Below are 24,811 nucleotides of genomic sequence, written 5' to 3'. Positions count from 1 at the left end.
GAGCTAGGACTGGCGGGGCGGGAGAAGAGGGCTGGGGGGTGGGCGGAGCTAAAGGCCATAAGGAGGAGGGATCAGAAACGAGGGGCGGGGTCTAGGTTCCCCAGGCGGGCGGTGGGTGAAGGGCAGGGGCCAGGGCCCAGGACTCTGCATCTTACAGGATGGGGGCGAGGCCCTCTGCACTTGGAGCAGAGGAGTCAGTCAGTTCCCACCCTCCCTGCTGAGACCGCCACTCACTTGGCCTTCTGAGTTCCTTGGCTTGCATGAGGTTCTGTGAACACATTTCCCTGCTTATTCATGCATCTCTCAGACAGATTATTGGCACCTACGCTGCAGATGTTGCCTGCCACATTAATGGGAAAGCCCCAAACACTAGCCAGCGTAATCCAGAGCAGCATGTTCAAAGAGTGCACCGTGACCAGGGAATGTAAGGAAGGTTGAATGCGAATGTAAGGAAGGTTGAATGCTAAGAAATCTCTTAATTTTCTATACTAAAAGACTAAAAGAAAATAATCATCTGGTCATCTGCATCAGCTTTGAAAAGATAAAAATGAAGGGGTATCTAATGTTACCAGAGTCATTTGCTTTTAGTCTATTACCAATACCAGAAAATCAAATTAACACTCAGATCATTAAGTTACTTTCTCTGACAGCATCATCACATATATGCACATAAGTCACTGTTGACTTAGGGCAATGGCACTCCAATTTCTTTCACAAGTCATGTGTTTTTATGAGACAGTGCTACAGGTCAACCTCCCTGGATACCCACAACAGCTCAACCCGAAGAGGATGTGACTCTTGTTCCAAATGAAAATAGGTAATTAACTCACCTGTTTGGAGTTGGGATTTTAGTTGAACTCTTCCTTAATATATTGCATATATATGGGAACATTTAAGGGAATCTCAGTTTTACGAATTTTATAAGTTTACTTTAAAAAAAAAATAGGTTTGGTATTCATGAAGGTTTTCCTCACTGACTGCTTTATTGCCCCTCCCAACTCTGTTCTTCCTCTTGTCTTCTTCCCCTTTGTAAATGAAAGTTCTTTTCTTCATATTTCCTAGGCCAAGCACCTTGGCATCCTCCTCGACTCCTCTGTTTCCTTCATGTCCCACACTAACTCCATCAGCAAATCCTCAGCTCGGCCTTCAACATATAAGCAAAGGGCTGCACATCCAGGAACAGGAGGAATTGCTGTGGCCTTTTTTTTCAGTCAATTTACCACAGTCTGTATGTGGAAATATGAGCCAATACCTAGAAGCAGAGTCCCACAAGCAGAATATGGACTCATAAAAAGACATGAGCCAATATACAGAAACAAAGTCAGTATGGAAGGTATGTGCTTACTCAAGGTGTATGAATCCCTTCTAATCCCCTAGGGTGGACACAGAATCAAAAATGGGTGTAAAGGAAACATCTGCGGATTTGCAAAGGGCTAGAATTTCAGCTCAGTGTGCTCTCTCCATATCCTAAGAGGAGTAGAGAATAAATGGAATCTCCTTTCTACCTCCAGGAGAGTAGAGAAGAAAATAAGCATATAGCCCACAACTTGAATGTTGTGCAAAGTTGAGATGCAGGATTCGAGTTTGAGATCACTGTTTGGGATCAGTGCAACTTTGTGACTGAAGGAAGAAATTTTCGCAATTGAGGTTATGGGGAAATCATTCTGGCTTATATGTGATTTAGCTTGAACTTTATGCTAACTAGAACAGCCTGTCTTATGACCTGTTTATCATGCAGTGTACATCTGCCTTAGCCCTTAAGAAAAGAAATCATTATCCAGAAGTAAAGTATGTCCACTTTGAAGGTAGGGATAAATGCTACCCTCTCCTATGATGCTTATGCTAGTATTCCTTTAAAGATAAGTTTTTCTTCCCAGATACCAAGTTCCTGCTGATTCACTCTTGTACGTGCTAATCTATCCCTTTTGAAATCTTGAAGGAATATACCGCTGCATGTTTATGTTTGTCGGTTCTTTGTTCTGAAAAGATACAAAACTGTGATGAAAACCATGCTTCTCCAGCACAGCTTCTGAGAGTTACTGATAAGTTTTTCCCTAGGCTATAGTCCTTAGTTTGGTTCAAAGAAAACTCTTTTCTATTTCTATTCCTGTTACAGATCGTTTATTGGTTATTTGTGTTGACATGATTGTCCACCTGATGCGAAGAGTTGACTCATTGGAAAAGTCTCTGATGCTGGGAGGGATTGGGGGCAGGAGGAAAAGGGGACGACAGAGGATGAGATGGTTGGATGGCATCACTGACTCGATGGATGTGGGTTTGGGTGAACTCCGGGAGTTGGTGATGGACAGGGAGGCCTGGTGTGCTGCAATTTATGGGGTCGCAAAGAGTCGGACACGACTGAGCGACTAAATTGAACTGAACTGATGATAAATAAGGCATGGCTTGGCACCATCTGAGTTAGAAGTGGTAACGTGATATGGACTAGCGTTCTGAGCACGTTCCGAATATTGGTTCTTGTTTTGGTTCCAGTATTCATAGAAAGGACAACCTCCCCTCCCCCACCCAAAAGGACTGGTCATCACATAATACTTTGTTCTTTGGCAATCTCTTTCATTGGAGGCAATAAGAACACTTTGAATATACACCTCTGTGAGGTTATCTACAAGACCTTCTAGAAATAACACCCCCCAAAGATGTCCTTTTCATTATAGGGGACTGGAATGCCAAAGTAGGAAGTCAAGAAACACCTGGAGTAACAGGCAAATTTGGCCTTGGAGTACAGAGTGAAGCAGGGCAAAGGCTAATAGAGTTCTGCCAAGAGAATGCACTGGTCATAGCAAACACCCTCTTCCAACAACACAAGAGGACACTCTACACATGGACCTCAGCAGATGGTCAACCCTGAAATAAGATTGATTGTATTCTTTGCAGCCAAAGATGGAGGAGCTCTATACAGTCAGCAAAAACAAGACCAGGATCTGACTGCGGCTCAGATCATGAACTCCTTATTGGCAAATTCAGACTGAAATTGAAGAAAGTGGGAAAAACCACTAGACCATTCAGGTATGACCTAAATCAAATCCCTTATGACTGTACAGTGGAAGTGAGAAATAGATTTAAGGGACTAGATCTGATAGACAGAGTGCCTGATGAACTGTGGATGGAGGTTTGTGACATTGTACAGGAGACAGAAATCAAGACTATCCCCAAGAAAAGAAATGCAAAAAAGGAAAATGGCTGTCTGGGGAGGCCTTACAAATAGCTGTGAAAAGAAGAGTAGCGAAAAGCAAAGGAGAAAAGGAAAGATATAACCATCTGAATGCAGAGTTCCAAAGAATAGCAAGGAGAGATAAGAAAGCCTTCCTTAGCAATCAGTGCAAAGAAATAGAAGAAAACAATAGAATGGGAAAGACTAGAGATCTCTTCAAGAAAATTAGAGGTACCAAGGGACGATTTCATGCAAAGATGGGTTCAATAAAGGACAGAAATATATGGATCTAAGAGAAGCAGAAGATATTAAGAAGTGGTAGCAAGAATAAACAGAAGAACTGTACAAAAAAGATCTTCACGACCCACATAATCATGACGGTATGATCACTCACACTCACCTAGAGCCAGACATCCTGGAATGTGAAGTCAAGTGGGCTTCAGGAAGCATCACGATGAACAAAGCTAGTGGAGGTGTTGGGATTCCAGCTGAGCTATATCAAATCCTAATAGATGATGCTGTGAAAGTGCTGCACTCAATATGCCAGCAAATTTGGAAAATTCAGCAGTGGCCACAGGACTGGAAAAGGTCAGTTTTCATTGCAATCCCAAAAAAGGCAATGCCAAAGAATGCTCAGACTACCGCACAATTGCACTAATCTCACACTCTAGCAAAAGTAATGCTCAAAATTCTCCAAGCCAGGCTTCAGCAATATGTGAACCATGAACTTCCAGATGTACAAGCTGGTTTTGGAAAAGGCAGAGGAACCAGAGATCAAATTGCCAACATCTGCTGGGTCACTGACAAAGCAAGAGAGTTCCAAGAAAACATTTATTTCTGCTTTGTTGACTATGCCAAAGCCTTTGACTGTGTGGATCACAATAAACTGTGGAAAATTCTGAAGGAGATGGGAATACCAGACCACCTGACCTGCCTCTTGAGAAACCTGTATACAGGTCAGGAAGCAACAGTTAGAACTGGACATGGAACAACAGACTGGTTCCATATAGGAAAAGGAGTACATCAAGGCTGTATATTGTCACCTGCTTATTTAACTTATATGCAGAGTACATCATGAGAAACGCAGGGCTGGAGAAAGCACAAGCTGGAAACAAGACTGCTGGGAGAAATATCAATAACCTCAGATATGCAGATGATACAACCCTTATGGCAGAAAGTGAAGAAGAACTAAAGAGCCTCTTGCTGAAAGTGAAAGAGGAGAGTGAAGAAGTTGGCTTAAAGCTCAACATTCAGAAAACTGAGATCATGGCATCCGGTCCCATCACTTCATGGCAAGTAGATGGGGATACATTGGAAACAGTGGGTGACTTTGTTTTTCTGGGCTCCAAAATCTCTGCAGATGGTGATTGGAGCCATGAAATTAAAAGACGCTTACTCCTTGGAAGGAAAGTTATGACCAACCTCAGTTCACTTCAGTTCAGTTCAGTCGCTCAGTCGTGTTCAACTCTTTGCGACCACATGAATCCCAGCACGCCAGGCCTCCCTGTCCATCACCAACTCCCGGAGTTCACTCAGACTCACATCCATCGAGTCAGTGATGCCATCCAGCCATCTCATCCTCTGTCGTCCCCTTCTTCTCCTGCCCCCAATCCCTCCCAGGATCAGAGTCTTTTCCAACGAGTCAACTCTTCACATGAGGTGGCCAAAGTACTGGAGTTTCAGCTTTAGCATCAGTCCTTCCAAAGAAATCTCAGGGCTGATCTCCTTCAGAATGGACTGGTTGGATCTCCTTGCAGTCCAAGGGACTCTCAAGAGTCTTCTCCAACACCACAGTTCAAAAGCATCAATTCTTCGGCGCTCAGCCTTCATCACAGTCCAACTCTTACATCCATACATGACCACAAGAAAAACCATAGCCTTGACTAGACAGACCTTTGTTGGCAAAGTAATGTCTCTGCTTTTGAATATGCTATCTAGGTTGGTCATAACTTTCCTTCCAAGGAGTAAGTGTCTTTTAATTTCATGGCTGCAGTCACCATCTGCAGTGATTTTGGAGCCCAAGGAAATAAAGTCTGACACTGTTTCCACTGTTTCCCCATCTATTTCCCATGAAGTGATGGGACCGGATGCCATGATCTTAGAGTTCTGAATGTTGAGCTTTAAGCCAACTTTTCACTCTCCACTTTCACTTTCATCAAGAGGCTTTTTAGTTCCTCTTCACTTTCTGCCATAAGGGTGGTGTCATCTGCATATCTGAGGTTATTGATATTTCTCCCGGCAATCTTGATTCCAGCTTGTGCTTCTTCCAGTCCAGTGTTTCTCATGATGTACTCTGCATATAAGTTAAATAAGCAGGTGACAATATACAGCCTTGACATACTCCTTTTCCTATTTGGAACCAGTCTGTTGTTCCATGTCCAGTTCTAACTGTTGGCTTCCTGACCTGCATACAGATTTCTCCTAGACAGCATATTAAAAAGCAGAGACATTACTTTGTCAACAAAGGTCTGTCTAGTCAAGGCCATGGTTTCTCCAGTGGTCATGTATGGATGTGAGAGTTGGACTGTGAAGAACGCTGAGCGCCGAAGAATTGATGCTTTTGAACTGTGGTGTTGGAGAAGACTCTTGAGCGTCCCCTGGACTGCAAGGAGCTCCAACCAGTCCATCCTAAAGGAGATCAGTCCTGGGTGTTCATTGGAAGGACTGATGTTGAAGCTGAAACTCCAATACTTTGGCCACCTGATGTGAAGAGCTGACTCATTTGAGAAGACCCTGATGCTGGGAAAGACTGAGGGCAGGAGGAGAAAAGGATGACAGAGGATGAGATGGCTGGATGGCATCACCAACTCAGTGGACATGGGCTTGGGTGGACTTCGGCCGTCTACCAATGGACAGGGAGGCCTGGTGTGCTGCGGTTCATGGGGTCCTAAAGAGTCGGACACGGCTGAGTGAACTGAACTGAACTGAACTGAGGTTATCTATACTATTTTCCCAGTGGAAATTCCTTCATATTGTGAACAATGATTCGTCAGGACAAAATGGTTCACTGAGAATCTTAGGATATAGACTCAGAGTGGCCTTGGATATCTTCTAGTGCTATAGCCTGACTTGTGTAACCACTCCTCACGCCAGTTAGTCTTTTCAACACTTAACTCTAATGTGATTATATTTGAGTATAGAAAGTCTTGGAGATGAATTTAAAAGAGGTCATGAGGGGGGCGTCTTAATCCAACAGGATTGATGGCCTTATAAGAAGAGGAAGAGATAGAGAGATCTCTTTCTGCCTACACACACTGAGGAAAGGCCATGTGAGGACATAGGGAGAAGGCAATCATATGCTGGCACCTTAATCTTGGAGTTAACAGCCGCCAAATTTGTGAGAAATAGATTTCTGTAGTTTGAGCTACCTAGTCTATGATACTTTGTTTAGACAATCTGAGCCAAGACACCTAATCTAGGGTTTTCTTAACTGTGATGTGGAAAATGCTGTTGTGCCTGGACTGTTAGTAGGTGTTGGTTCTATGGTCAAACACCTTTCAGAATGTTGCATGATATTAACATCTATTGATAGTTCACAACTTGCATTAGGCTGTTGAAGGCTTTCAGAGCCCGAGAGTGAGGAAACCTGGCTACATGGTTGGAGCAGCACCTTTTAACATCTACATCACAGATTTCTTACATGGGGCCTGTGGAAGCCCTGGGGGATTGTTTTTGTTCTTGTTTCACACCTGACCAGGCCTTGACTTTGCTAACTCCACACCTCTGAACCAGAATAGCTAGGGGCAGAGTGCCCTAGATTATGAATGACTAAAAGCATACAGATTTTTGTGGAGCTGAGTTTGGGAACTACTGTTCCAGGACCACATACTCATGTTATAGGCGAGGAAATTATGCTCCTTGTAGGGAAAATGCTTGCCCAAGCGTGAGCACAGAGCAAAATATTTGGACCATCTCCCCCTCCACTATAAATACCACCTGAGGTTTTTGATATTTCTCCGAGCAATCATGATTCCAGCTTTTGCTTCATCTGGCCCGGCATTTCTTACGATGTACTCTGCCTATCAGTTAAATAAGCAGGGTGACAATATTCAGCCTTGACATACTCCTTTCCCAATCTTGAACCAGTCTGTCGTTCCATGTCTGTTTCTAACTGTTGCTTCTTGATCTGCATACAGATTTCTCAGGAGGCAGGTAAGGTGGTCTGGTGTTCCCATCTCTTTCAGAATTTTCCACATTTTGTCATGATCCACACAGTGAAAGGCATTGGCATAGTCAATAAAGCAGAAGTAGATGTTTTTCTGGAACTCTATTGCTTTTTCGATGAGCCAACAGATGTTGGCAATTTGATCTCTAGTCCCTCTGCCTTTTCTAAATCCAGCTTGAACTTCTGGAAGTTCATGGTTCACATACTGTTGAAGCCTGGCTTGGAGAATCTTGAGCATTACTTTGCTAGTGTGTGAGATGAGTGCAATTGTGCAGTACTTTGAACATTCTTTGGCATTACCTTTCTTTGGGATTGGAATGAAACTGATCTTTTCCAGTCCTGTAGCCACTGCTGAGTTTTCCAAATTTGCTGGCATATTGAGTGCAGCACTTTCACACCATTGTCTTTTAGGATTTGAAAGAGCCCAACTGGAATTCCATCATCTCCACTAGCTTTGTTCATAGTGATGCTTCCCAAGGAACACTTGACTTTGCATTCTAGCGTGTCTGGCTCTAGATGAGTGATCACACCATCGTGGTCATCTGGGTCATGAAGCTCTCTTTGTATAGTTCTTCTGTGTATTCTTGCCACCTCTTCTTTATATCTTCTGCTTCTGTTAGGTCCACAGCATTTCTGTCCTTTATTGTGCCCATCTTTGCATGAAACGCTCCCTTGGTATCTCTAATTTTCTTGAAGAGATCTGTACTCTTTCCCATTCTATTGTTTTCTTCTATTTCTTTGCATTGATCACTTAGGAAGGCTCTCTTATATCTCCTTGCTATTCTTTGGAGGTCTGCTTTCAGATGGGTATATCTTTCCTTTTCCCCTTTGCCTTTAGCTTCTCTTCTTTTCTCAGCTATTTGTAAGGACTGCTCAGACAACTGTTTTGCATTTTTGTATTTCTTTTTCTTGGGGATGGTCTTGGTCACCGTCTCCTGTACAATAGCACGAACCTCCGACCCTAGTTCTTCAGGCAGTCTTTCTTTCAGATCTAATCCCTTGAATCTATTTGTCCTTTCCACTATATAATCATAAGGGAGTTGATTTAGGTCATACCTGAATGGTCTAGTTGTTTTCCCTACTTTCTTCAATTTAAGTCTGAATTTGGCAATAAGGAGTTCATGATCTCAGCCACAGTCAGCTTCCAGTCTTGTTTTTGCTGGCGGTATAGAGCTTCTCCATTTTTAGCTGCAAAGAATACAATCAACCTGATACCAGTATTGACCATCTGGTGATGTCCATGAGTATAGTCATCTCTTTTGTTGCTGGAAGAGGGTGTTTGCTATGATCAGTGCATTCTCTTGGCCAACATTGCTGGGAGAAATTTCAATAACCTCAGATATGCATATGACACCATCCTTATGGCAGAAAGCGACAAGGAACTAAAGAGCCTCTTGATGAAGGTGAAAGCAGAGAGCGAAAAAGCTGGGGTAAATCTCAACATTCAGAAAACTAAGAACATGTCATCCAGTGCCATCACTTCATGGCAAATAGATGGGGAAGCAATGGACACACTGACAGACTTTATTTTGGGGGCTCCCAAATCACTGCAGATGGTGACTGCAGCCATGAAATTAAAAGACGCTTGCTCCTTAGAAGAAAAGCTATGACCAACCTAGACAGCATATTAAAAAGCAGAGACATTATTTTCTGACAAAGGTTCGTCTAGTCAAAGCTATGGTTTTTCCAGTGGTCATGTATGGATGAGAGAGTTGGGCCATAAAGAAAGCTGAGTGCCGAAGAATTGATGCTTTTGAACTATGTTGTTGGAGAAGACTCCTGAGCGTTCCTTGGACTGAATGGAGTCCAACCGGTCAATCCTAAAGGAAATAAGTCCTGAATATTCATTGGACGGACTGATACTGAAGCTGAAACTCCAATCCTTTGGCCACCCAATGTGAAGAAGTGAGTTATTGGAAAAGACCCTGATGCTGGGAAAGACAGAAGGTGGGAGGAGAAGGGGAGGACAGAGGATGAGATGGTTGGATGGCGTTACTGACTCGATGGACATGAGTTTGTGCAAGCTCCAGGAGTTGGTGATGGACAGGGAGGCCTGGCGTGCTGCAGTCCTTGGGGTCGCACAGAGTCAGACAGGTCTGAGCGACTGAACTGAACTAAACTGAAAAATAACCCCTAGGTGGCAGTCTGTGTCTGTTTTAGTCTGTGCCTGCACAGGTGGAGAAGTTGAATGAGTACTGAATTCATTTGAGTCTTGAAATACAACAGCTTTGTATTTCATGAATCAGTGCCACGGATAAAGCATCTGCCTGGGTGTTTATTGTATTCCTCACAGGCCAGGTCTCCGGCCTGGGAAGAGGAGAACTGAGGGAAAGAGAAGTCTAGATTTGGAAAGGGGAGGTGAAGGGTACCTTTCCTGTAGAGCCTACTCTGCCCACAGTGCCATCTACTAAATCTTGAGATGGACAGAGATACATGTCAGGCTGAGACAGCTAGTTTTCCCAGGCCATCCTTCTGTTGATATATTCTTTAAGAATGCATATTTTTAAAATATATCTGATGACGGGTCATTTAGAGAGGTGCCTCTTGAAACTCTGTCATTTTGAGATCCTTTTTTCTTGTCCCTTCTACTCTTCATTAGCATCCCAGAATACTTGGAGAGTTGCAGCCTCTCCCAGGCCAATACTAGGGTTCTAGTCTTATACCTGCTACTAACTTCTGGAGTGACCTTAGGCAATTCTCCTTCCCTTCTTCAGCCTCCGTTTAATCATCTAATTGATTTGCACTACGCTCCTGTAAATCAGTGCCTATTTGGATGATGGCTAATACTTGACTTCAGTGGCTCTAATAATTTATTTTTTAAATGACTGTTTTTGGTTGTGCTGGGCCTTCATTTTGGTTGCGCTGCATGTGGGCTTTCTCTAGTTGCAGAGAGTGAGGCTACCCTTTGTTGTGGCGCATGGGCTTCTCCCTGCAGTGGCTTCTTGCTGTGGACACAGGTTCTAGGCGCACAGGCCTCAGTAGTTGCCGCACGTGGGCTTGGTAGTTGTGGCACACGGGCTTAGTTGTTCCGCAGCATGTGGAATCTTCCTGGACCGGGGATCACACCTGTGTCCCCTGCATTGGTAGGCAGATTCTTATCCACTGTACCACCAAGGAAGCCCAGTGACTCTAATAATTTACATTGAGCAAGATACACACACACAGATGGACACACAGAGGAAACCACGTACGTGGGTTTCCAATACCTGTTACACACTTATTAAGAGCTTCCCTTTTTTTTAGTGTCATCAGGGGAGAAGTCCAGAGGTATAGCAGGCTCTAGACACAGCGCTCCAGTTCCACTTCTCTGTGATTCCCTGTATCTGTCATCCTCCATGATTTGGCTTCACTGTCAGGCTCTTGGCAAGATGGCTACAGCAGTTCCCAGGAGTCACATCCAGATCCAACCATTTCCACAGGGAAAACAAAAGGACCAGCCCTCTGTGCATTTAGTTCTGGGGAGAGAGGAAACGTTTCTTAGAAGCACCCTAGTACACTCTGCACCTCTCAATGGTCCCGACTGAATCATATTTCCATTTCTTTTACACTCGGTGACAATGGGAATGATAGAATCCTGAAGAGCTTGCACTAATCTTTTTTCCAGGAAAGGGAGTACTGAAATTAACTGTTTATTAACCCTCCTTTGTCCCCAAGTTGGAAAGATAAAATGCTTATGGTGCAAAGATGAAGTCATTCCTAATGAGAAGTATTAAACGGTCATTTTCATGATATGATTCAATAACTGCTGTCCATTTATTCTATCCCATAGGCCCTATGTATTTATGTGCAGAGGGAAAGGGGCCACCTCATGGAGATCATAATATTATTGACCGTCCAAAGATGCTGTCATGCTTCTAGATTGACTTAAGGTATATTACCCAGGGATGGCAAGTGAGATGCAATGTCAGGAAAGGAATAGAGTTAAATGGAAAGAGTGGTAGGCATTCATGAATTTTATTTACAGTGGTGAGCTCAGGCAGCAGGCTGTGATTCTGTTTTCTGGGTTGTCTAATGCAAACCTGGACCAGATGCTAGCCTCTGACATATGGTATTGAGTGGTTGGAAGGCTACTGGCATAATGTAGGGGAGGAAATTCAAAACTTCTGAACGTGAGAGTACCGTATTGAATCTTATGAGGGTCTACCCATTCACTGCTAACTTTACCCTCCAAAGAAATTAAAGCATCTTTCCTGTAACCCTTACGTGGAGAAATTAGTGGGTGAGGGAAGCATCCAAAGCTTGCAAAAGCACTTCCGCTGAGACTCAGTTTGCCGTTGAGAAGTAGAGGCCATTGAAATGGGCTCTCTGATTTGTAGCATATTGGAGGGGGCCAGGCATAGATGAGCCCAGGTGGTGACAGTTAACATCAGTAGCAAAGAAGATATAACATACATCTGGGGATCACCTGACATGTTATGGACTGAATTGTGCTCCCCCTCCCCATAATTCATATATTGAATCCCTAATTCCCAATGTGACTATATTTGGAGATGGGGCCTTTAAGGATATAATTAAGGTTAAATGAAGTCATCTGGGTGGGGCCCTCTTCTGATAGAATGAGTGTCCTTGTAAGAGGGAGAGACGCTAGATCTCTCTCTCTACAAACACATAAAATGGAGGCCATGGGAAGGCACAAAGAGAAGGGGACCATCTGCAAGCCAGGAAGACAGGTCTCACCAGAAACCAATCCTGCTGGCAGTGTTATTCTTGGGCTTTCAGGCTCCAGCATTATGAGAAAATAAATGGGAGCTATTTAAGCCACCCAGTCTGTGGCATTTTGTTACAGCATTCTGAGTGGACTAAAACACGTGCAGATCTCTGGCCACAGGTAATTAACCTTGGAGGTCCCGTGAATGAAATCTACAGATCATCCACCCAGGCCAAATTTGATTTCTATAACCAAAAAGATTCTTCGGTCTGGCCAACAGAAGTGCCTGGCCTTTTAGTCACCACTCTAGCCTAACAAAGGAATAGCTCACGTTCAATTCCCAGGCATGATTTATTCACACCTAGAGTCCTTAGATGGAGAAGGCAATGCCACCCCACTCCAGTACTCTTGCCTGGAAAATCCCATGGATGGAGGAGGCTGGTGGGCTGCAGTCCATGGGGTCGCTGGGAGTGGGACACGACTGAGCGATTTCACTTTGACTTTTCACTTTCATGCATTGGAGGAGGAAATGGCAACCCACTCCAGTGTTCTTGCCTGGAGAATCCCATGGACGGGGGAGCCTGGTGGGCTGCCGTCAATGGGGTCGCACAGAGTCGGACACAACTGGGGCGACTTAGCAGCAGCAGCAGCAGCAGCAGAGTCCTTAGAATAGAGGATGGTCAGGTGAATCCTTTGTAATACTTGTGAAACTTCCTCTTGGTCTCGCCCCAAAGTACCTGTACCAGTTAACCCTGGCAACTTACAGAGGGAAGCAGGATAGCCACACACCTTCCAGAGGCTAACTGGAAACTGCCTTTCAGGCAAAACTACTGCCAAGGGATCCAGGACACCCCCACAGTAGTACCTAGCACAGAATGGAGGGAGTGCTTTTGGAGGTTAGGAAAAAAGGGTTCTTCTCGGAGGTTGAAACTCAGAAGGCTCAGGGAGACCCTGACCCCCTCCTCTGGGATTATTCTACCAGTTCCCAGGAACACTTAGCATCAGGTAACATCTGCACACTGCTTAGAATATGCATTTTTTGTAATTGTGGTTGATGTCGAGCCTGAAGGCATCTGAACTCCCCTGATAAAGCCAAGGACCCTCTCAAAAGGGACATTTTGGCTTCCATTTAGAATCCACCAAACCAAGCCTAACCCCTTCTTTTGTATGAGGTTTGCCCATATTATAAAAACTTGAGAATATTAAGGACCTTTTATGTGTGTTTGTGTGCGTGAGTGTGCACACACTGTTGGAGACTACTTCAGTGTGAACACTCAAGGCCTGGGCAAAGTGAGCAGCATCCAGGAGTTGGGCAGGCAGGCAAGTTGGGTGGGTCACAGGCCCACACCTGACCCTGGGTGGGGATGCCAGGATGGGGTATGCCAGGCCCACGAAGGGAAGGACCAGAAGGATGGCCCAGGTAGGCAGATCCCCCAAGACATCTGCAGGCCTCCCTAAGCCAGGTGGTGAGGGCTCAGGCAGGCAGGGTTGAGGCCTGGCCCCAGGGCCCCTGGAGGGCTCCACTAGGGGCTGCCAATCGCTTGGGGCCTCCCTGAGCAGCTGCTGGAACTCAAGATGTGTCTGCCAGCTAGATTCAAGCACTCCTGGAGGCGGCCAGGGAGGTGGTCATTTCTCTCCTCCAGGTGGTCCAGGCAGGTGTTGACCTGGTCCAACACGGGGATGATGGCTGCCTGAACTGCTTCTCGGGTGAAGCCGTCGACCTTGCCTTCTGTGCTGACATCCACAGGCCCACCCTGTTCCACTGGCCATGAGACCTGGTGGGCTTGTGCAGGCACAAGGCTCACATGGCCTTGGAGTGAGGCGGCGCAAGTTGGGCGCGCGGCGGCCGAGGCAGGGAGGGTGGAGGGCAGTCATTAAAACCTTGTGCTCATTGAAATCATCCTCCTGGGGAAAAGAAACCAAGAGTGTCACAGTCTGTCCTGATTGAAGATGTGCCCGCTGGGTGGGTGGGCTCGGGTCTCTCCCCGATTATTCATAAAGATTTTATAGGCTGTGGGTGTCCGCAACTCACATCTTGCCATCCCGGTCTAGGGGTCCCCCAAAGCTGCAACGTGTCACCTCCTGCCCGAGGGGTTCCTCAGGATGCAGATGTCAAAGAAAGTTCTCTGTTCTCTTACCAGAGCTGGAATTTACCTCTTTATCTCAGTATTATTACCTACTTGTGTTAAAGAATGACTTATCCATTAAGATGTGAGCTACCCGACTAAGCTATGCAAGTCCAAGTCAGCAGGCAGGAGAGAAACATGCTGAGATTTGGATGTGGGGGAGTGGGTCTTCTTCTCATCTGTACTCCTAATACAGGATTGGCAGGTATTAATTAAATAATTATTCAATTGACACGTTTTGTGTTTTATAGGAGACCAAGGGATTTTGGGCCTGGGGAAGACTTGAGAGGAGTGTGCATATATTTTTTTTTCCATTTATTGAGGGCTTTTTTAGGCCAGGCTGTATGTATCTCCCACACAAGCATTGCTGTGAGGATAAATGTGGTGATGAATGGTCATCTATTTCTATGTGGCTGGTAAGTGTCAGGGCTATCCTAATGTTCTGTTGCTTCCTCTAACCTCTGTGCTCCAGCTGGTTGTATCTCTGAAGACACTGAAATCATCTTCTGCACCTTCTGAGGGATGCAGAGTTAAGACTGGGTGTGGAAGTTTGTTCCCATCCTTTTCTTCCGGAATCCACCACATAATGGTCTCTGCTCACCCTGCTGGAATAGACTGCTCCAGCAAACCTCCTGACTTCAGAAATTTCCAGGCAGAGACAGACTCTCATCTCCTGTCTACTGCCCCATGCTCCCTGGCCACTGGAGAAAGAGCTATGAGGTTCAGAAGGAGTGAATCACCCTCCTTATCAATAGAGGAAGTAAAATGGGGTTATCCTTATGGGAATTGAATAAGCTTATCCTTATGGGAACTGCAGAGATTTTGGCCACCGTCCAGGACTTCAAAAAGCACTTGTTATTCCTACCATCCGAGAAGGCAACAGCACCCCACTCCAGTACTCTTGCTTGGAAAATCCCATGGACGGAGAAGCCTGGTTGGCTGCAGTCCATGGGGTCGTTAAGAGTCGGACACGACTGAGTGACTTCACTTTCACTTTTCACTTTCATGCACTGGAGAAGGAAATGGCAACCCACTCCAGTGTTCTTGCCTTGAGAATCCCAGGGACCAGGGAGCCTGTTGGGCTGCCGTCTATGGGGTCGCACAGAGTCGGACACAACTGAAGTGATTTAGCGTAGCATAGCATTCTTACCACACCCAGGCTAATGTGGATCCACAGCTAAAACAGGCTCTCCATGGCCCAAAACATTTAGGGTGAATCGGTATGCTTGCTGTGTGGAGCATGTGGCAAGAATTGTACCTCAGGCTGCTAGGAGGTAATATCCATTATGGACCAGGAACCCATTTATGGTGCTGTTTCTCCCATTGCCAAGATTTGCAAGTTTCAGAACAGAGGGGCAGAAACAAAGGTGGTGTCTCTCATAAATAAATCTGACCCATCTGCAACAGTTGTACTTTGTGTCCCTGCATGTCTGATCTCTGCTGGTTTAGAAGTTCTCGTTCCCTAGAAGAAGCACATCTAGTATGCAGCAAAACAATGGTTCCACAAAATGTGAAGTACACTCTTAGTTCCTGGAGCCACTCAAAATAGGTGGTTATGGTGTTCATTCTTTAGAATGAGAACAGGGAGGAATACAAATGAGACTTGGATCCCCTAAGGTCTCTTCTTATATGACTGTGCTGAGGGGTTACACACCAGAGTACTGCAGCCTTAAGAAGCCCACCAAAGCTCAGACTCCTCAGGAATGAAACTGTGCCCCACCGCCCCACCCCCGGCAGGTAAGGCAAAAGGACAGTGAAATTGACAGAGAAGTTATAAATAAATAACAGGACCACCTTGTGGCTATGTGCAGACACAAGGACTTACCCTCTACCTGTGTTGGCCGGCCGATTGTGTTTTTTAAAAACTCTCACCTCTTCTTTAGTATTTTAAATAGGATAGAGTGGGAGTGAATTCACCATTTAGGTCATGGAACTGTAGAATAACAACAATAAGTTGGGATAATGTGGCTCTAGAGAAAGAAGAGATTGTGGAGAAAAACTGAACTGTAAACAGATGCCCCATAACCTCACTTTTGACTGTGATAGCTGGAAATGTTTGTATCTGTTATTTCTCTCTGGTTAGTTCTTGGTGGTATGTGGAGTAATTAAAGTATGCCAGGAGGGAGCCATGTTTGGAATGGTATGAATGGAAGAAGGGTGTTTGTACAAGTTAGGAGTAGAAAGTAGTTACCATCTATATTACTTTTCTTTTAAAAAAATATTTATTTATTTGGCTGCATGGGTCTTAGTTGAGACATGTGGGATCTAGTTCCCTGACCAGGGACTGAACCTGAGTCCCCTGCATTGGGAGCACAGAATCTTAGCCACTGGACCACCAGGGAAGTCCCCTATATTACGTTTCTGTCTACCTAACATTTACTCCTTTAGGGAACTGCTGAAAATCACAGGGATTCGCTTCTTCAGACCATAGGAGTGCTTGGTATAGAAATACAAATGATGGAAGGACAGCAGTACCCAGCAAAGGATCCCCAAATTGGACCGCCAAAGGACCCTTGCTTGTCCTTTTAAAGGCCTCCACCTTTTAAGACTTTGGTTACCTTACTTGGAATTACTCAGATTCTTTGGTTCAACAAAATTTAGCTTATGAACTTGACTTCTAGCTTCCCAAGTATCCTTAGGGAAGGATTTGAAGCAAAGTTCTTAGATTTGCAGTAACACTACCCAAGGTCTGGACTTAGGGTAACATGTCTTAAAAGACAGACTGTTTCCCACTCTCTGACCACTCTCACACCTATCCTGGGGCCCAGGATTCTAAAGATAGTCTCTCTGAGTTGCTGGAGAAGGGAGTCATCACCAGTAATCATTCAGGTGACCAGAACCAGTCTGAAGGCAGTCATGGGACTGCCTTCAAGAAAGGGGGTCAAGGGTCACAATGGAAAGTGCAGGCTGTAGTCCAGCCTGAGGAAAGTCTAGGGCCTGGAACCTTCATCTGTGCCTGTGAAGTCAGAAGTTTGGTCCTACCTGGAGAGGACCTTGGGGAAAGGAAGGGGGAATTGATAGAGTCAAGGTAGAAAAGGAATTTTTTTCACCAGTCAGAATGGGCATCATCAAAAAGTCTATAAATAACAAGTGCTGGAGAGGGTATGGAGAAAAAGGAACTCTTCTGCACTGTTGGTGGGAATGTAAATTGATACAGGCACTTTGGAAAACAGTATGGAGGTTCTTTATAGAACTAAAAATAGAGCTACCATATGATCCAGGAATCCCACTCTTGGGCATATATCTGGAGAAAAGTCTTTGTTTTTGTTTTTAAAGAAGAATTTATTTATTTAATTGGAGGATAATTACTTTACAATATTGTGATGGTTTTTGCCATACATTGACATGAATCAGCCATGGATGAACATGTGTCCCCCATCCTGAACCCCTGTCCCACCTCCCTCTGCACCCCATCCCTCTGAGTTGGCCCAGAGCACTGGCTTTGAGTGCCCTGCTTCATGCACTGAGCTTGCACTGGTCATCTATGTTACAAATGGTAATATATGTTTCAATGCTATTCTCTCAGATCATCCCACCCTCGCCTTCTCCCACACAGTCCAAAAGTTTGTTCTTTACACCTGTGTCTCTTTTGCTGCCTTGCATATAGGATCGTCTTTACTGCCTTTCTAAATTCCATATATATGCGTTAATATTCTCTTTTGGTGTTTCTCTTTCTGACTTACTTCATTCTGTATAATAAGCTCCAGTTTCATCCACCTCATTAGAGCTGACTCAAATGCATTCTTTTTTATAGCTGAGTAATACTCCATTGTGTATATGTACCACAGCTTTCTTATCCATTTGTCTGCTGATGGACATCTAGGTTGCTTCCATGTCCTGGCTATTGCAAACAGTGCTGCAATGAATATTGGGATACACGTGTCTCTTTCAATTCTGGTTTCCTCAGTGTGTATGCCCAGCACTGGGATTGCTGGGTCATATGGCAGTTCTAGTTCCAGTTTTTTAAGGAATCTCCACACTATTTTCCACAATGGCTGTACCAGTTTACATTCCCACCAACAGTGTAAGAGGGTTCCTTTTCCTCCACACCCTCTCCAGCATTTATTGTGTGTAGACTTTTTGATGGTGGCCATTCTGACTGGCGTGAGATGACATCACTGTGGTTTTGATTTGCATTTCTCTGATAAGAAGTGATGTAGAGCATCTTTTCATGTGTTTATTAGCCATCTGTATGTATTCTTTGGAGAAATATCTGTTTAGTTCTTTTGCCCACTTTTTGATTGGGTTGTTCGTTTTTCTGGTATTGAGCTGCATGAGCTGCTTGTATATTTTGGAGATTAATTCTTTGTCAGTTGTTTCATTTGCTCTTATTTTCTCCCATTCTGAAGGCTGTCTTTTCACCTTGCTTATAGTTTCCTTCATTGTGAAAAAGCTTTTAAGTTTAATTAGATCCCATTGGTTTATTTTTGTTTTTATTTCCATTACTCTGGGAGATGGGTCATAGAGGATCTTGCTATGATTTATGTCAGAGTGTTCCGCCTATGTTTTCCTCTAAGAGTTTTATAGTTTATGGTCTTACATTTAGATCTTTAATCTGTTTTGAGTTTATTTTTGTGTGTCAGAAATTATTCTAGTTTCATTCTTTTACACGTGGTTGACCAGTTTTCCCAGCACCACTTGTTAAAGAGACTGTCTTTCCTGCATTGTATATTTTTGCCTCCTTTGTCAAAGATGAGGTGTCCATAGGTGTGTGGATTTATCTCTGGGCTTTCTATTTTGTTCCATTGATCTGTATTTCTGTCTTTGTGCCAGTACCATACTGTCTTAATGACTGTAACTTTATAGTATAGTCTTAAGTCAGGAAGGTTGATTGCTCCCGTTCCATTCTTCTTTTTCAATATTCGAGGTATTTTGTGTTTCCATGCAAATTGTGAAATTATTTGTTCTAGTTCTGTGAAAAATATCACTGATAGCTTGATAGGGATTGCATTGAATCTATAGATTGCTTTGGGTAGTATACTCATTTTCACTATATTGTTTCTCCCAGTCCACGAACATGGTATATTTCTCCATCTATTTGTGTCATCTTTGATTTCTTTCATCAGTGTTTTATAGTTTTCTGTATATAGGTTTTTTGTTTCTTTAGGTAAATTTATTCCCAAGTATTTTATTCTTTTCGTTGCAATGGTGAATGGGATTGTTTCTTGAATTTCTCTCTCTGTTTTTTCATTGTTAGTATATAGGAATGCAAAAACTCTTAATCTGAAAAGATACATGCACCCCAATGTGCACAGCAGCACCATTTACAATAGTCAAGACATGGAAGCAACCTAAGTGTCCGCTGACAGATGAATGGATAAAAAAGATGTGGTATATATAGACAATGGGGTACTGCTGCTGCTGCTGCTGCTAAGTCGCTTCAGTCGTGTCCGACTCTGTGTGACCCCATGGACTGCAGCCTACCAGGCTCCCCCGTCAGTGGGATTCTCCAGGCGAGAACACTGGAGTGGGTTGCCATTTCCTTCTCCAATGCATGAAAGTGGAAAGTGAAAGTGAAGTTGCTCAGTCGTGTCTGACTCTTTGCGACCCCATGGACTGCAGCCTACCAGGCTCCTCCATCCATGGGATTTTCTGGGCAACAGTACTGGAGTGGGGTGCCACTGCCTTCTCCACAATGAGATACTACTCAGCCATAAAAAAGAGTGAAATAATGCTATTTGCAGCAACATGGGTGGACTTAGAGAATACTGTACTAAGTGAAATAAGTCAGACAGGGAAAGACAGATATCATATGATATCACTTATATGTGGAATCTAAAAAATAATAATACAAATCAACTTATTTACAAAACATAAATAGACTCACAGACATAGAAAACAGACTTATGGTTACCAAAGGGGATAGAGGGGGTGGGAGGGAGAGAAATTAGGAGTTTGGGATTAACAGATGCAAACTACTATATATGAAACAGATTAACAACAAGGTCCTACTGTATAGCACAGGGAACTGTACTCAGTATCTTGTAATAACATATAATGGAAAAGAATTTGAAAACAAATATATATATATATATATATATATATATATATATATATACACACATACATACACATATATACATATATGGCTGCCTGCCTACCTGCTAGGTCACTTCAGTCATGTCTGACTCTTTGTGACCCTATGGACTGTAGCCCGCCAGGCTCTTCTGTCCATGGGATTCTCCAGGCAAGAATACTGGAGTGGGTTGCCATCCCCTCCTCCAGGGGCCATGGATCTTCCCAACCCAAGGAATGAACTCCCATCTCCTGCACTGCAGGCAGATTCTTTACCACTGAGCCACTAGGGAAGCCTATATATATGTATATATATGTTGTAAATAATGCTGCTGTGAATATTGAGCTCATGTATCTTTTTGAATTAAGAGTTTTCTCCAGACGTATGTCATATATATATATATACATTTGGCTACACCATGCAGCTTGTGGGATCTTAGTTCCCTGACCAGGGATCGAATCTGGGTCCATGGCAGTGAAAGCACTGGGTCTTAACCACTGGGCCACCAGGGAAGTCTCTATATATTTGTATGCATAACTGAGTCACTTTGATGTACACCTGACACATTGCAAATCAACTATACTTCAATTTAAAAGAAAAGAAAGAAAAGGAATTCTTTTCATCTTATATGTGAGAGAGGAGCTTCCTCTCATCTGGTGCTTTAAGAGAGTTGCATGTTTAGAAAAGCCTGAATTAAAGGACATTTTCTGTTGCTCTAGGATAGTGTTAGCAGTGCTCAAGAGAACTGCATCTCACTCGACAATTAAGTCTATGCCAAAAGTTGCCAGAAATATTTGGCTCACGAAAGTCAGATGGTCATGGAATTGAGCAGGTTAATTAATCTGAGGATGCTGTGGTTTCACTGGCTGTCTTTTTTATTTTCTTTTGGTCTGTCAGATGAAGAGAAATTATACCTGCAGTGAATTAGGGGAAATAATTTGAAAAGTGAACCCCAAAACCAAAAACCTGTACATAATCTATGCAAGTTAAAAAATTTTAAACTGCAACTGTCTAAAACTGTGTATATTTGATGTTTCTCTGTTAATGGGCAAAAACTGTTTTCTGAGGAGAAAGTGACATTTAATTACAGTTTAATTAATTGCATTTAATTACAGTTACAGTTTCCACATTAAAGCTATTTTGCTTTTGAGTATTGTTGCAAGAATGCATTTAATATCTCATCAAAACTAATTTCTTTGGTTAAAATTCAAATCCTGAGTGACTCTGAGTTACACCTGACCCTCCATTCATGTGCAGTGGTACACGTACTTGGGAGTGCTAACTCAAGGGTGTAGGAATGGGGTGTCCAACCCTGTGTTCCCCAAATTCTAGCATCCATGCCATCCACTTGGATAGTGAATTTTACACTAAAGTTTTTTAATATTTATTTTATTATTTATTTGGCTGTGCCACGTCTTATTTGTGGCATATGGGATACAATTCCTTGACCCAAGATCAAACCCAGGGCCCTCTGCATTGGGAGTGCAGAGTAATGCAAAGAAAAAAACAAATCATAGCTATGAAGGTCTCACATTAGTAGGAATAATATTATTGTTGGCAATATTTCATCACTCTGTCACTATCCTTCTCCGTGTTTGTCTCCTCTCCTGCAAACCAGGGGTGATGATAGTCACGTATCTCTGAGTTGTCGTGAGGATTAAATGAAATGATGCATACAAACTGCTTGGGATATTGCATGGTTATAGTAAATGTGCAATAGTGTTTCCAAGTATTATTTCTCCATAATTAAGAAGAGTGTATGTAATATAATATATATTTCTCTCTGGCTCAGTAACGGCATCCCACTCCAGTATTCTTGCCTGGAAAATGCCATGGACAGAGGAGCCTGTTAGGCTACAGTCCCTGGGGTCACAAAGAGTCGGACAAGACTGAGCAACTGAACATGCACATACTACCCCATTCCATTGATAGACTATTTCTATTTAGCCCAGCTTCTGTTGCACATTTAGCTTATTTCCCCCCTCTTGCTATTATGATCAATACTAAAATGTGAGAACCTTGTCTAAACATCATGGGGTACTTGCCCAATTTTTCAGTTTTGAAAAATTAAATCACACTTTTTGTTTTGTTTTTACCTTAACCATGACATTGCAGAGATTAGCTCATGAGAAGTTTCATAGAGTAAGGAAGCTCTGGGCTATCTGAAGATCACTGATAATTTCATCAGGCATTTCCTTATGGTCTTATGGTGTACTTAGAAAGCAAGGAAATCATATTTCATGTGCTCATTCAGGAACAGTTTAGGATACGCATCCACTGTTGCAGAAAGATAGGAAGGCAAAACCTACCTGGACTCATGGGCCACTCCCCAACTCCCTTCCCCCAAATTTCCAACTGCAGTAAATTCACTTTTAATAGGTTTTAATTTTTAATCAAGATAATACATGCATAAAAAGGATTATAAAAAAATCAACCAGTGCAAAAGGACATATAATGAAAAGCAGTGAACCCCCGCCTACCCTTCTTAACTTTTGCTTTCCCATTCCAGAGGCAAAAACTTTACATGTCTGTTTAAAGGTTAACTCCATTTTTCCTAGTAATATGCTTTTCTTACTATTTTTTAACTTTGATGAAGTGGGACATTTTCTGCTGCCTTCCTGCTGTCTCCTGGGTTTTCCTCCCCCACTTCCTTACCATTGTATCACTATTTTTAAGTTTCCTGTTGGTTAACTCCTTCAGTTTAAAAATTTAACCCCTAAATTTGCCTTATTCTTTCACCTAGAGATTTCCTCGTTTAGGAGAATAACACCACTATTCCCTTTCCTCGCCTCTGGTTGCCAACTTGTTGCCTGTACTTGTCAAAGTTGATTACCATTCCCATTCTGTTCTATGACCATAATTAAGTCTTCCCTGCTTTGCCTAGAGATTTACTCTAAAAACGAAAAAGCATAACTAATATTTCCACTGTAATGGTTATTTAAACACTGTTCATTGAATAGGGATGTTGAAGCTATGATTGGATTTTCTGTGATTGCAGAGTCTTGATCCACGTATGCCAGTGTTCCGAATCCCTTTCTCACACTCCCCGCAACGGCTGAAAACTGAGGTTGCTTCATATTTGAAGCATGTTCTCCTTGTACAGTTTGAAATGTTTGTTTTTCCCTGAAGGTTCTGGTTTTTTTTTTTTTTTTTCCTTTGGGGAATGAAGAAAAGTATGCCTTCCAGATCATGTGATCAGTTTCCTCCAGCTTCTAACTCCATCCATCTATTGCCTAGAATTGATTTCATCCAGTTGGAAGTCCTTTCACTTCTTTTTCAAATTTGGAAAATTTGCTTCCTATTTGGACCATTCTTGTGCAGTTCATTTAAGTCGTTGGTAACTTTTCCTCTTTTTTCTCCTTTAGGGCATCCTGTGCTCATTGTCATTTCCCAGTGTGCGTGCTCATTTGATTCTTTACCAGCTAAGCCACGAGGGAAGCCCTTTATGTACGGAAGAACTTCTTAAATATTTCTGAGGATTTTCAGATTTTTTAGTTCTGTTCCTTCCTTGAGATTCAACTTCTCGTTTATTTTAGAGTTTCCTGGCTATATTGCAGGCTTTCCGCAAATAATGATTTCTAGCCGTCCGTTTATATGAAAAGATGGGGCGATAGCAGGACAGGTCGGCAAGTGTGTGTGCGCCAGGCAAGCCGGTCACTGTGCTCTAGGGCGGGTGAGCCAGTGGGTGGAGGTCAGCCATCCTGCTGGGCCTCCCCACTGCCGCAAAGTTAGTTGCTCTAAATATGTACCTGCAGGCGGACGTTGAGAATCACCGAAGCCACGATGTAGAAGTAGGGGAAGTTCATGCGTAGACGCCAGGCCAGGTCGAAGAAGGTGATCAGCGTGCGCGTGAGCCCCTTGCAGAAGGCGCCATACGAGCCGCGGGTCGTGGCTGAGCGCGACAGCCGCACTGCTACGCCCGACAGGGCCGCTGTTGCTGCCATCGGTTTGCTGTGGCCCCGGATACAGCGCCCAGAGCCAGGTGCTTCCCGCTGGTTCAGCGGACAGAAGGACGCTCGCGGGGGGGAATCGGCGCGGTAGGTGGATCGCGCAGCAGCAGATGCTAATTGCTCTGCACTGTGGGATCCCACCTCCTCCGGCTGTGCTCCCTCCTCCTCTGGCTGTGCTCCCTCCTCCTCTGGCTGTGCTCCGGCCACAGCGGTCACTGGTGCCCCGCCGGGCCGCCCTCCTAGGCTGCCTCAGGGCCACGTGGGGCGGGATCTGACAGAGCGCCAGGGATCCAGAGCCCTGGGACTGGGAAGGGGGAATTTTAAGGGGGAGTCGGGAGGAGCAGGGAGGGGCGGGCAGTTTGTCCGGGAGACCTAGCTTCCTGACCCCAGTGGTCCTTTTTTAACTTTTAATTTTTAAATTTTAACGGAAGCAAGGTGAAACTTGCTCCAAACGTTAGAAATTTTCCTTCATAAGCACAATCTTGAGCAGCTTCGAAGCTTGAACCCGTTTCCTGTCACTTCAAATCCCTTTAGGAATTTTTTCAGTCCCCAGTTGTAAGCTAGTACAAACACACCAAACCAACTAATTTAAGTTGTGTGCATTCTGCTTTATTCATTCAAGCATCTTATTTGTTTGTGATTTATATCTGTAGTATTCTGCTAATGGGAAAAGTCTAAAAGCAAGTTTTTCGACTTTGTCAACAGCACAATGAGAACAATGGAAAGCAAATTCCCTG

At 43.7% G+C, this 24,811-nt stretch overlaps 1 protein-coding gene and 1 long non-coding RNA gene across 2 annotated transcripts; both read right to left on the bottom strand.

Moving 5' to 3' along the window:
* Window positions 1-8,842: 8,842 nt before the first annotated feature.
* LOC129638716 (uncharacterized) lies at window positions 8,843-11,815 on the bottom strand. Its single transcript, XR_008707987.1, has 2 exons — window positions 11,538-11,815; window positions 8,843-10,789 (listed from the first exon to the last, which is right to left on the bottom strand). It is a non-coding gene; the product is annotated as an uncharacterized LOC129638716 (long non-coding RNA).
* A 10,694-nt stretch (window positions 11,816-22,509) lies between these two features.
* LOC129639046 (small integral membrane protein 10-like protein 2A) lies at window positions 22,510-24,265 on the bottom strand. The gene has a single exon (XM_055563902.1). The coding sequence runs from the start codon at window positions 24,066-24,068 to the stop codon at window positions 23,862-23,864; it is 207 nt and encodes a 68-aa protein (XP_055419877.1). The 5' UTR covers window positions 24,069-24,265; the 3' UTR covers window positions 22,510-23,861.
* Between the last annotated feature and the right edge of the window lie 546 nt (window positions 24,266-24,811).

Source organism: Bubalus kerabau, chromosome X (genome assembly GCF_029407905.1).
Source record: "Bubalus kerabau isolate K-KA32 ecotype Philippines breed swamp buffalo chromosome X, PCC_UOA_SB_1v2, whole genome shotgun sequence".
Classification (NCBI taxonomy): domain Eukaryota; kingdom Metazoa; phylum Chordata; class Mammalia; order Artiodactyla; family Bovidae; genus Bubalus; species Bubalus kerabau.
Note: the sequence above shows the minus strand (reverse complement) of the source record. Positions and strands in the feature narration are given on the sequence as shown.

Excerpts from the sequence above, each read along its gene's own strand:
- LOC129639046 (XM_055563902.1), bottom strand. The coding sequence starts at position 24,068 with ATGGCAGCAACAGCGGCCCTGTCGGGCGTAGCAGTGCGGCTGTCGCGC.